Raw genomic sequence first — 12,558 nt, forward strand, 5'->3', positions numbered from 1 at the left:
TTTATTAACAGCATTTAAACACTTTTAAGGACTCATTTCTCTTTTTCTTTTGGCAATTTTGGTGCAAAGGTTTTACGTGCAAGATTCAAAGCAATTTCAAAACTTTTTTTCTTCAAAATTAAAAAAAAAAACCAAGAATCAAAACTAAAGGCAAACATGTTGGGTGAACAAAATAAATCAGAGAAACTTAAAATTCAGGAACTCCAGCTCTTCCAACCAGCGAAGCCCCAGACTTGGCCACCGTTCCGAGGCGCAGGGTGGTGCTTCCCCGCTTCTTGCGTGCCAGCAGCAGCACCGCTGCCCCGTCCCGCTGAGGAGAAACGCAGCAAGTGACCCCATTTTCACTGCAAACACGGGGGCCACAGCAAGGCCATCAGACACAAATTCTTCTGACTGGTACCACAGGTCGATCAACGCAAAAGTGTCGGTGCTCTCCCTGCTTCTTGCTCAAGACCCACAACTATCAGCTCAATGGGGCAGCAGCAGGAACCCCTCCGCTGCCAACACAGGGGCCAAACGTTTGTCGTCAATTCACTTCCAGGCAGAAAAACCATTTTCCTCAAAAGAAACAATTTATTTAGAATGAAACAAAATCAGCTCAACTGTGAGCGCATGTTTGAGTGACAGCTACTTTTAAGCTGTGTGAGCCATAAAAAGGGTATTCCTTTACTTTTCCAGCAATCTTGTGTACACAGCACAAAGCAAAGAGGTCATTTTTTTTTCCACTTAAAACACGGGCATTGGCATCACAATAGCAGATACACAACTTTTTTTTTTTTTTTAAAGCTGCCATTTTAGTAAAATGCACAAATACTAAACAGATAAGCTTTCTTCCACCAGGAGGCCCATGTAAATTCCACATAAGCCACAGCTTCTCTTCCCAAAGGTCCATTAGAGCTTGGTATCCCATGCGGTTGTCTTCTGCAGTCCACCAGATTTGCTTGCAGGAGGAAAAAAAAGGTTATTTCAATACAAATGTATACATCAGATTTGGGTTTTTCCCCTCCCTACATTATACAGATGAACATAAAGAGCTAAGAGGCCTTTCTGAGTATTCTACTTGGACTTCAAAAAGCACCAATACCACCCACGGGCATGAAACCTCGGAATGAAGCTGCCTTCTAGGGATAGATGCAAAACAAGTAGTGCAGGGCTTCTTTATGGACCAGGATAAAACTAGGCTTACAGTACTGATGATTACTCAACTTGCAGTAACGTTTGTTGGGGCACACCGAAATCATTAACCAGGAGAAAAACCAACCTAATTCTTACTAATTCGGTTGATTTTCCTCACTGGGTATTTCCTGAAGGCAACTTATCAACAAAACCATGAAATGTAGTGTTACACAGCTCTTTTGCTCTCGTTCTGCTGTGCAGTTCTAACAGCAGACAATGCCAATATGAAAAGGTCAAATCAAAGACACACCCAATAAAATTTAAAATTGTTACTATTCAAGTCATATCTCCGAGCCATCGTTTTCACACAATCGGAACTGCAGGAAGATGAATATTCAATGAACCACTCTCTGCACCACCCGGTCTGCTTTAAGCCTGATACAAAAATCACCTCATCGTTCAGTCTACCGATCATTGGAATATCTGTCCTTCAGTGCTATAAAGAAATAAACAGGGGGACAAAGGGGAAAGAACCCCAAAAGCTCCAGAGCCACGTGGCAACCATTTCTTCCCCTCTGGGCACACAGCACTCCCCAGGAGCGCTGCCCTCAACACTGTTTGCTTTGAGCCAGGAACTATCATTTTCCAAGGCATTTTTCCCTGAGTCCTCAGAGCTTTTGAACTTGTCTTCACAATTTTGATTCACTCCTCCTCCCCATTAACACCTCAGGCCTTTCACCTCAGTTACCATCAACCAGAGGGTTCCCAAACCCCCACAAGAAATTAAAACTCGTTCTTTGTAAAACTTGGCTCTCCATAGAGGCCAAGAAAGTTGTCACTGAAATATTCCATCTTTAACATCCTTGAAGGAAACAAAACAGAGAGAGGGCAAGCTTTGTCTGCTTGGCAGTAATGCCCTTTTCTCTCTGGGAGGCTGACAAGGATGTGTTGGTATTTGTGCCCCTAAAACCTCTGGATTGAGGATAACCTCAGTGCTCCCGTGGCAAACAAAGCCACTGGCCAGGGGCCAAGGAAGTTGCGCAAAGTTTCCAATTGAAAGAAATAAACAACAAACTAAAATCTCAAACAGAACTACGAGTCATTTGAGGTTCTTTCCCCAAAGCATAAAGCACAAGGATGAAATGATCCAGGAAAAGCACATCCTTTTTCCAGGCTAATTCAACACACTAATGAAATAGAAGAACATCAGCTGCACACAAGGTCGGGAGGGAATACTGAGCTCTCGCCAGAGCAACTGAATGCCAGACACAAGGAGAGAGCCAACAGCTGCTACATCTGGTTTGCTCTACAGACAGTGGTATCACCCACAGGCTTCTAAACCTTCAGCCCTGGCTAAGCCAGCTTCAGTGGACAGTTACTCCAATGGGGAACACCTCAGACCAAGGAGGAAAGCACAGCCTGCCCAGCCGGGACGGCAGCACGGGAATTCAGTGCCAGCAAATAAAACCGTTCAAAGTTTTGCCACAAGAACCCTCTAAGGGTGTTAAAATCCTTGCTTACAAAACAGAGCAGCAACCACAAATAAACCAGATTCAAAGAAGCAGGTGCTCCATTAAATAAGGAACCAGAAAACCTGGAGTCAAACACAGCCTCGCCTGTTCCTTCTCGCCCTCCAGCACAGCACAATTCCACAGCCAGTGGCAGGTGGAACCGCCGTGATTTCCCATGGAAAAATGGAAGTGCACTTAGCATGCTCTTCCCAAAAGGCTTCCCAAACCAAGCTGGCTTTGACAAGCTATGCTGACCCCAAGTTTTATGGGTTGTTAAGCAGGTGCCTGCTGCAGATCAGCAGAACAAATGCTGCTCTCAGTGTCCAACACAAACTTTAGTGCTTTTTTTCCCCCGGTTTTGGGGCAGATTTAAATTCCCAGCTGTTCAAGTCTCTTTCCTAGAAAACTCTCGGAAGTGATTTCTGTCAGATGACAGAAATCTCCCAGAAAACTCCCTCTGAATGCAAGCAGCACTTGCAGCATTGATCACCTGCTGACACACAACAGGCACCTGCTTCAATTAAAACATTCTTTGCATTAAGTGGTAAACACGCTGTATCTTCTTAAACACAGTGATTTGCATTTCTGGTGTCATTCCCAAAAATTCTCCTTGTTAATAGTAAGCTGAACAGCTGAATTCTGCCATCTCTTACATTCACAATGAAGGACAACCCAGAAATCCTGGATTTTACTCTAAAATTTAAGAGCATTAACTGAGGCTTTCACCTTTTCATTTAGAAAGAAAAGTAGCTATAAAAAACAAAATCTGTGTTTAAGAGATGCTGCCACATTGGAATTCTCAGTTCACCACAAAGTTTGGGATGCTGGGTCCACTCATTCTGGGCAGACAAAGGAATCAAAGCCCTCTTAAACCACAGCCCTCTCTGACAAGTGATACAGTAACAAAAATTGCTATTTTTGTGACAGAAACTCAAGCAAGTTGAGTTACACCCATAAAATACATTCAAGACATTTCCTCCTTTGTCTCCTATTCCACACTTTGAATTTGATTTTTGCCATGCAAGTTGTAAGAGAAATCAATTCATGCCTGTATCAATTATCCAAGGAATCTACTGGAGCATGGACCGAGCGAGGCAGTGTCGCTTCTCCATTGCCCAAATCCCTGAAAACATGGCTAAGTGCAAGATTACATTCTGGGTTTAAGTGCAAGATTACAATTTTAGGGCCTGTAAAGAGATACAGTGAGATTTACACTTCAGTTTAGAAGCTGCTCAACATCCTTTTGGTGTTAAACAGAGTATCATGGAATTAGATCACATCAGGGATTGAGATCCCTTCTCCCCTCCTAAATGCCTGAATTACCAAAGGTGGCTAAGACAGCTGGAGAAAAGTGCCCAATGGTTGGGGAAAAATAAGAAAAATTAACTATGTTCTTTGGAAAAAAACCCCAAAAAACAACCTACAAACTGTTTCATCCTTGAATCACAAGAACAAAAGTTCAAACCTCAGTATCTTGGAGTATTTTTTATATTTCTCCAGGATGCTAAAACCACTTTACTCCAGGTGCCCATGATAAACCTCATGTAATGCCCACTGCACACTGTACCTGAAAAGTCCCTAGCAGACAGCAGTTCCTTGCTATTAACAAAGAGGTAAAATGTTAATGAGAACTTTTATGTAATTAAATTATCACAGAATGAAAAGCATCTCTGGAGAGAAGCACTTACTTGCTCAGTTTGCATTGTGGAACCAGACCCCACTGAACCTGCAACTCTTGGAAAACAAAACAAAACAAAAAAAAAGGCAGTAAAACCAAAACCCCACAATATAACTCAAGTTCTCCTAAAAGCACCTCCTTGTTTCCTGCACACCAGAGCGAGCACAAGACATTCCTGGTTTGCAACAAAGTCCTCAGCTCTTCACCAAACCTAGTCACTGCTACAAACCCAAAGTGCACATATGGGATACACCAGGAAATCAGGGAAACACACCTGTTAAAAAAGCCCAGTTTCAGTGCATGCACCTGGGGGGGCTGGATGAAAAAGGAATCCCTTTCCAAAAAGGAATTCAGTGTTCTGCTGTGTACCCGAGAGCAGCTGCTGCTCACCTGAAAAACGTCGACCTTGAGCCACGCGACTCAACGGGGAAACCACTGCGGCTCCCGAGGGAAGGGATCCCAAAGGGCCCCTGGCCTGAGGCCCACACGGAATTTCAAGGACCCAAAAGAGGAGGTGACACCAGTCTGTTATTTAAGTTATGGTTTTCCATTTCCACTGAGTGCTTTAAATCTGGTCTGTTCAGTTTGGAGCTCTCTCGAGGACGAGCTCTTGGGACTTGCTTTAAAATACATGAAATGAAAAAAGGACATGAATCTAAATTAAGAAGACAGGAGTTTTTCTTTTCCCCCTCCCCCCCACCCTCAGTTTTTATTATTTTTCTATTTTCTGTAAATCAAAGCAGGCTGAGCCTCCCTGCTGTCCCCATTGATAGGGAATTCTCAAAATATCCTATTCACGCTACTCCTAACCAACCTCTCTGGCTTCTATCTTTATAGAAAAATGTAGTAACAGAAAATCGGCCCAGGAAAGTCACCTACAAACAAAGATCTATTTAAAATAACGACAGGGCTGGCTAAGGCTGTATCCCATAGCACCTGGCACACGCTGGAGGGGCTGCATGGAGGAGTAGGCAGGGTTGGGAACAGAACACGAGGGCCTTAGGATGCCCCACGGACAATGATCATGACCAGATAGTCGTCCTCTGATTTGGCCAACGCCTTAGCCGTGGAGTCCAGGAACTGCTGGGAGAAGTCGCAGGGCGGAAAGGCGTGCAGGACCCCGCTGTTCTCCTTGTCTTTGTTCCCCCCCACAGGGAGGCTGATCACCCCAGCAGCCTGCTTTTGCTTTAGGTAGGACACCAGATTCCTGAGCGGCCTCTGCGTGGAGGTGGTGGCGGCCTCGGCAGCCCCGGCTGCGGAGCGGTTGTCGGAGGCGCCGGGCACGGCCAGCAGGATGGCGTATCCGTTGGGACCCGCCACCTTGATGCGCCGGTTGACCTCGTCCAACTTGGGCTGGTCCAGACGGAGACGTTGGGTGATCTTGAGCTGAGCCACTTTCCCCCCCGTCGCTCCCTCCACCAAGAGGCTGCTGGCGACTCCGAGGTCCCCCTGGAGCAGGTGCATGTTGGACGGGAAGTTGCTGTTCTTCAGCAGGAGCATCCCCTGCCAAGCCAAGCACAGCTTGGGCGCTGCCCCGGCCTGCGCTGCTCCATCCTGCTGCTGTTTTTGGGGAGGAGGTTTGAGCCGGGAGCCTCCTCCACCTCCCTCCGCCGCCCGCTCGTCCTTTTTGGCCGGACTTTTGCACTCCTGGGCGGCAGCGGCGGAGCGATGCTTGCGCTCCCGCTCTGCGGAATTCTTGCGGTCGCGCTTTTCGTTCTGCCCCCGCTCCAGGCTGCCCCGGCGGGACTCCCGGATGGGGGAAGGTCGCTCCAAGAGGAGCAAGCGGGACGAGCGCTCAGGGTCACTACTGTAACGCTCCCGGCCTCCGAGGAGCTCGGGGCTGCGGTCCGGGGGAGAGGTCGTGGCCAAGCAGTGGCGCTTTCGGGAGGAAGAGGAGCGCTCGCTGTCAGGGGAACGGTCCAAGTGCCGGCCTCCATCCTCCGCCAGTCTCCGTTTCCTAGGCTGATCCCTACTGCTACTGCCCAGCTCCCTCTCCCCGCGGTCCCGCTCCAAGGACCACCCATCCCGGCGGCGCTCCAGGCTTTCCAGTGGGTCATAGGCAGCTGCCCGATTACTCCGGTCCCGCACAGGGGGCGGCGGGGGCACCCACTCTGTCTCAGGATAAAGGTCTCTGTCACGGTCTCTATAGAGCAACGGTGGCGTCCTGTCCCGGGCCCCCCGCAGAGGGTCAGGGGGGGCTCCCCGGTGAGCCCCAAAAGCAGCCGCCTCCGCCACGAGCTCATAATGAGCCGGGGGCGGCAAGGGCAGGGGCTGCAGGTAGGGCTGCTGGTACCGATGCTCCGTGTCGGCAAAGTCCACGCGGAGCCGGCGATCCGGCCCCCCCAGGGGGAACCCCCGCATGTGGGTGCAGGCTGCCTGCGCCGCGTCCAGGCTCTCGTACTGGATATAGGCCCAGGAATCCCCTTTGCGGTAATCGATGGTGCGGATGGTGCCAAACCGATCAAACTCCCTGGCCAGGGCAGCCAGGGGCACCCAGGGCCCCAGGCCGCCCACCCAGAGCCGGGTGGTCGGGGTGGCTTTCCCGTACCCGATCTTGATGGGGTTGCGCAGCAGCACCTTCCCTGACATGGCCAACTTGGCCCGGTGCGCCATGTCCAGATTCTCAAACTTAAGAAACCCATAGGTGCTGGTCTGCCCACGCCCCGGCCTCTTGATGTCCACCTCAGTGATGACCCCAAAACGGTCAAACGCTCGCCGCAAGTCCGACTCGCTCACGGTGATGTCCAGGTTGCCCAGGAACAGTGTGCGGTTGGCTCTCTGGTCATCCTCAGGGCTGATCTCCTCCTCAGCAGCCGCTCCGGCACCTCCTCCTCCTCCTCCACGGAATCCCCCGGCTGCCGCCACGCCGGCCACGCGCTCCAGCCCGTAGGCCGGCCGCACCCGCGCCTCGTAGAAGCCGCCGTAGTCCCGCTCCCTCTCCAGCTCCCTCGGCAGCGGCGGCGGCGGCGGGAGCCGGCCCAGGGCGAGCTGCTGCAGCCGGTAGTCCCGGTATCCCAAAGCTCCACCGCTGCCCGCTGGGGACAGCGCCCGCTGCGCGGCCCCGGCCGGCGGGTGCCGCACGGCGGCTGCCACCGCTCCGACCGCCGCCGTGCCATAGGGAGACTCCTTGTCCAGCAGCGCCGGGGAGCGGCTGCTGCGCCGGCGGCCGCTGCCTCCGCCGACATAGACGGCCTCGATCTTGAGCGGGCGGTCGTAGAGCACGAGGCGGCCGCGGGCGTGCTTGGCGGCGCGCGCGTCCTCGGGCCGGCGGAAGTTGACGAAGGCCACGCGCTCGTCGGCGGCGCCGGCGCCGGGCGGGAGCCGGCTGATCTTGACGCTCACGTCGCCGAAGCGCTTGAACTCGTGGAAAAGCCCGTCCTCCACCGCCTCGTCGCTCAGCGCCGAGCCCAGTTCGCTGATCTTCAGCGTCTTGTACTCGCCGCCGCCCGGCTCCGACGAGGAGGAGGAGGAGGAGGCGGCGGCGGCGGCCGCTCGCGAGTCACCGCCGCGGCTGCTGCTGCTTCGCGACGCCTCCGCGGTTTTACCGCTATAGCCGTGCCGGCCCCCGCCGCCCGCGGCCGCTGCCGAACCGCTCTCGTACTCGCGGCTGCCGGCGCGGCCGCCCTTGTCCGCGTGGGCGCCGCGCCGGCCGCTCCCGCTGTTGCTCTCGCCGGACGCCGCCGCCGCTTTCCCGCCGTTGGAGCCGCCGCCTCCGCCGGACGAGCCGCTCGGCTTCTTGCTGCCGCGCGAGGAGGAGGAGGAGGACGCCGAGTCCTCGCCGCCCCGGGAGCGCTTGGCCTTAGCGGGCGAGCGCTCCTTGCCCTTCATGGCGGCGGCGGCCGCGCTCCCGCCGGGCCTCCCCGACTGCCCCGCTCACGCACCCGCCGCCATCTTGGGAGCCGCGCCGGCAGCGCGCGCCGCCCCCCCCGCGCCCATTGGCTGCCCAGGGCGGCGCCCTCGCCCATTGGCTGCCGTCGTGGGCGTGCTCCGCCCATCTCCTGGCGCTGCGCGTTCCCATTGGTCCGTTGCGCTGTCGGTCTGCCAGCCAGCCCCGTGCTCCCGCGGGGGGGCGAGAATTGCCGCCGTCGCGCGCCTTCCAGCCCCGCTCGCTCATTGGGCAGTTAGAAAGGGCGCGGCGATCTCATTGGACGGTCATACCTGTCAATCGTGGCTGTTCAACCATGGGAGGATTTTCGCTGCCCATTGAACACCAGGCCGAACTTAGCTCCGCCTTCTGATTGGCTCGCTTACCTGCCAGTTACAATAATGGTTCTGCGGCCCCGCCCTGCCCTTTGCCATTGGCTCTCTCGCTTAGATGCGGGTTCCCATCGTACCTCTCAAAATCTCGCGAGTTCCTCTGTCCCCGCCCCTTTTTTTCATTGGTCATTAGTCAACCTGCAGCACTGAACTGATTGGCTGATCTTTACGCCGCTCACGAATGAGCGCGCCCCACCCCCAACTCCTTTCCTGGTTTATCATTGGGCGAAAAAACATCCCCAGGCGTCTGATTGGGTGCAGGAACGCAGAGTGCTGATTGGCTAGGACAAAAATCAATCAAGCTTGTTTTGGCTCTGATTGGTAGCCGCGGGAAGGGGGCGTTCCTCGGCAGAGCTCGCCGTGCGGCGGCGGCTGAGGGCTCAGAGCGCGGCTGGCCGTGGTGCGGGGCGGAGCTGTGCTAGTGCTCCGTGTCCCTGCCCTCAGCCCGCCAGTGCACACACCGGGCTGTCCTGAACTCACTGCGGGGCGAGAGGAGGGAGCTCGGCTGCATTCAGTGCTTGTCTCACCCTCTCCCTGTTTCCTTGTGCGTGTCCGCACCAGGCAATGCAGGGAAGCGCTCCCGGTGGATGCGGCAGCCCCGCAGCTCTCTGGGGCTCCCCGGGGCCGGGCCCGCGCTGCTCTGCCCGGGCTGGAACCCTGCGTAGCTGCAGGGACAGTCGCTCCTTGCTCGGGGCCACCAAACCGCTTGAAATATTTCCCCTTTGAAGCTTCACGTCACAGTGGTTATGTTGCTACATTCCTGCGCTCACCAGCAGTCCCATGTTTCCCTGCGGAGTTGGAGCTCAGAGGTTCTCAGGGATGAGGAAGAAGTTTGGGTTAGGTCTGAGGTGAAGGAGGCCTCAGGGTCAGGGAATCACAGCTCCTATGGAGCAGGAGTGCTTCTAATGCCTGTAATTTGTGAGGATCCCTCTATAGTCCCTGTATTTGGTGAGGGTCCCTCTATAGTCCCTCTATTTGGTAGGGGTCCCTCTATAATCCCTGTATTTGGTGGGGGTCCCTCTATAATCCCTGTATTTTGTGAGGGTCCCTGTATGTTCCCTGTATTTTGTGAGGATCCCTCTATACTCCCTGTATTTTGTGAGGATCCCTCTATACTCCCTGTATTTTATGAGGGTCCCTCTATATTCCCTGTATTTTGTGAGGGTCCCTCTATATTCCCTGTATTTTGTGAGGGTCCCTCTATATTCCCTGTATTTGGTGAGGGTCCTCTATAGTCCCTCTATTTGGTGGGGGTCCCTCTATAATCCCTGCATTTGGTGAGGGTCCCTCTATACTCCCTGTATTTTATGAGGGTCCCTCTATATTCCCTGTATTTTGTGAGGGTCCCTCTATATTCCCTGTATTTTGTGAGGGTCCCTCTATACTCCCTGTATTTTGTGAGGATCCAGCTGCCACCTGTGGCCCTGGACACTTCCTCCTCTTCCTCCTGATCTGCTCTGCCTGTGGGAAATGTAGGTGAGAAAAAGAAAGGTTCAAAGGGGGAGAAAGCTGGGGCAGGGCCAGCTTTCCACAACCCTGCTGGAACTGCTGCCCCTGCATCCTAGAATCCCCTAAACACCAATTTCCCCCAATAAAACTGTAAGTTCAACAGCCAAACTCCAGTTTCATCCTCAACCCTCCAATTTCACAACCAAACTGGATTTCTCTGACCCCCAATTTCACACTCCAAACCCTCCTGTCAGCCCCTCCAAACCCTCATTTCTCCACCCAAACCCAAAATTCATCCTCCAAGATTTAATTGTCCTGCCTAAGCTCTGATTTCACACCCCAATATCATCTCACCAAACCCTAATATCACCCTCTCCTATTCCATCCTTCTAACCCCAATTTCATACTCCAACTACTCATTTCACCCCCTAAATCCTAATTTCATCCCCTGTAACCTAATTTCACCCACCAAACCCTCATTTCATTCTCCCAAGCCCTAATCCCAACATCTCAAATCTCTATTTCTCCCCCCAAGCACTAATTTCAGCCCACCAGATCCTGATTTTTATCCCAAACCCTGTATTTTCATACCCCAAACATTAATTTTGTGCCAACAAACCCTAATTTCAACCCACAAACCCTAATTTCACCCCATAATACACCAATTTGATCCCATCAAACCCCAGTTTCACCCTCCAAACTCCAATTTCATCCCCACAACTGCAATTTCACTTCCAAATTCCAATTTCACCCCATCAAACCGCAGCTTTATCCTCTCAAACCCCAATTTCGTCCTCCAAACTTTAATACCATTCCACAAACCCCCAGTTTCACCCCCAAACCCCAATTTCACACTCCAAATTCTGAGTTTCACTTTCTAAACCCAAATTTCACCCCACCAAACCCATTTCACCCCCAAACCCCAATTTCACCCTCCAGACTTTAATACTATTCCACAAACCCCGAGTTTGATCCCCCCAAACCCCAATTTCACTCTCCAAATTTTAATACTATACCACAAACCCCCAGTTTCACCCCCAAACCCCAATTTCACCCTCCAAACTTTAATACCACTCCTCAAACCCCCTGTTTTACCCCAAACCCCAATTTCACTCTCCAAACTCTTAGTTTCACCTTCTAAACCTCAATTTCACCCTGCCAAACCCAAGTTTGATCCCCCCAACCCCCAATTTCACCCTCTTAATTGGTATTTTCATTCCCCAGGGCTAACTGGAGAATTATCCAGTCGTTCTTCTTGTCTGCCATCTAAACACATAGAGATCCAGCAGTTCCTGAGGAGGAATTCCCTGGAGCTGCCCTGGAGTGGGAAGGACTAAGTGGAAACCTGTGATGTCCAGCTCCTCTGGCCCATGTTTGACAATCCCAGCCCGAGTGCAGGAAATCAGGAGAACAGGAGGTGCAGTGCTCCCTCACTGGGTGCAGTGCCCTCACTGTGCCCTCTGTGTCACCCCATGGAAATCTGGTGGCTCCCAGGAGTTAATCCAGCACAAGGGAGGATGGAATGGGATTGTGTTAGCAGTGGCCATCAGCTGTGGCTGTCCCTGCCCAGAAGATGACAATCTTCTGGCACCCTGAAGTCATGGGAGGGTTTCAGTGGTGGGTAAATGGCTGATTGTGAAGTCATTCAAGGTTGGAAAAGCCTTCCAAGACCTTCCAGTCTGACCTGTGCCTGACCCCCACCTTGTCCCCAGCACTGAGTGCCACCTCCAGGCATTCCCTGGGCACCTCCAGGGATGGGCACTCCAAACCTCCCTGCCTGGCCCCTGCCAAGGCCTGAGCACCCTTTCCATGGGTTTGACAGCAACAGCTTCCTTCCAGAGCTGCTAGAAAGGGTTTTGGAGGCTGGGTTGGAGCTGACTGAGGAGTGAGCCCCAGCAGCCAGCATGTTTTAGTGAGCAGAATATCCCAGTGTGCAAGAAGAAAGCATCACTGCAGTCTGGATCAGATGCCCCCACATCCCATGCAGAGATCTCTCCCCTCCAGCTCCTCTTCTGCATCTCCAGTTGTGTCTATAGGATTATGGAACCCAGACTGGTTTGGGTTGGGGGAACCTTAAAGCTCATTTCCTTCCACTCCCTGCCCTGGGCAGGGGCACCTTGCACGAGCCCAGATTGCTCAGAGGAGCTGAGGAATCACTCAATGAGATGAGAGAAAAGTGAACAGAAAACCATAATGTGCCATATTTCAGCTTCATCTGAAATTTTTCAGTTACATCTGGTAAAACCTGGCACAGCTCCATGGCTGAAGAAGAAAAGCATCACTTTAACAACAAGTGATAGAGACTTCTGTCTCCAGGGTCCTCTCCCCTTCCCAGTGGTGCCTGGGGTTGGGAGAGAAAGACAGGGATTAAAATTCCTCAGCAGATGAGTCACAGGGTAAAAGACACCTTGGGGGGGAGCACTGGGCCACATCACCACAGGAACGGGCCCTCCTGATAGACATTTAATCTGATTTCACTCCTCCTGAACTGCTCCTTCCAAGGGGAGACTTCTCCTTCTGGATTTTTCCACCTCCGCATCAGCTGCT

At 52.7% G+C, this 12,558-nt stretch overlaps 1 protein-coding gene across 2 annotated transcripts; it reads right to left on the minus strand.

Annotated features, from left to right (window-relative positions):
• Nucleotides 1-553: 553 nt before the first annotated feature.
• RBM15 (RNA binding motif protein 15) lies at nt 554-8,208 on the minus strand. 2 transcript variants are annotated; one of them, XM_059867865.1, is made up of 2 exons: nt 4,696-8,208; nt 554-940 (listed from the first exon to the last, which is right to left on the minus strand). In XM_059867865.1, the coding sequence occupies exon 1, from the start codon at nt 8,131-8,133 to the stop codon at nt 5,305-5,307; it is 2,829 nt and encodes a 942-aa protein (XP_059723848.1). In that variant the 5' UTR covers nt 8,134-8,208; the 3' UTR covers nt 554-940; nt 4,696-5,304. The 2 variants fall into 2 exon arrangements, with proteins under 2 accessions (XP_059723848.1, XP_059723847.1); XM_059867864.1 differs by having other exon boundaries at nt 4,316-8,208.
• Nucleotides 8,209-12,558: the final 4,350 nt, after the last annotated feature.

Source organism: Haemorhous mexicanus, chromosome 25 (genome assembly GCF_027477595.1).
Source record: "Haemorhous mexicanus isolate bHaeMex1 chromosome 25, bHaeMex1.pri, whole genome shotgun sequence".
Taxonomy (NCBI): domain Eukaryota; kingdom Metazoa; phylum Chordata; class Aves; order Passeriformes; family Fringillidae; genus Haemorhous; species Haemorhous mexicanus.

Coding starts and splice junctions, on each gene's coding strand:
- RBM15 (XM_059867865.1), bottom strand. CDS start 8,133: ATGAAGGGCAAGGAGCGCTCGCCCGCTAAGGCCAAGCGCTCCCGGGGC.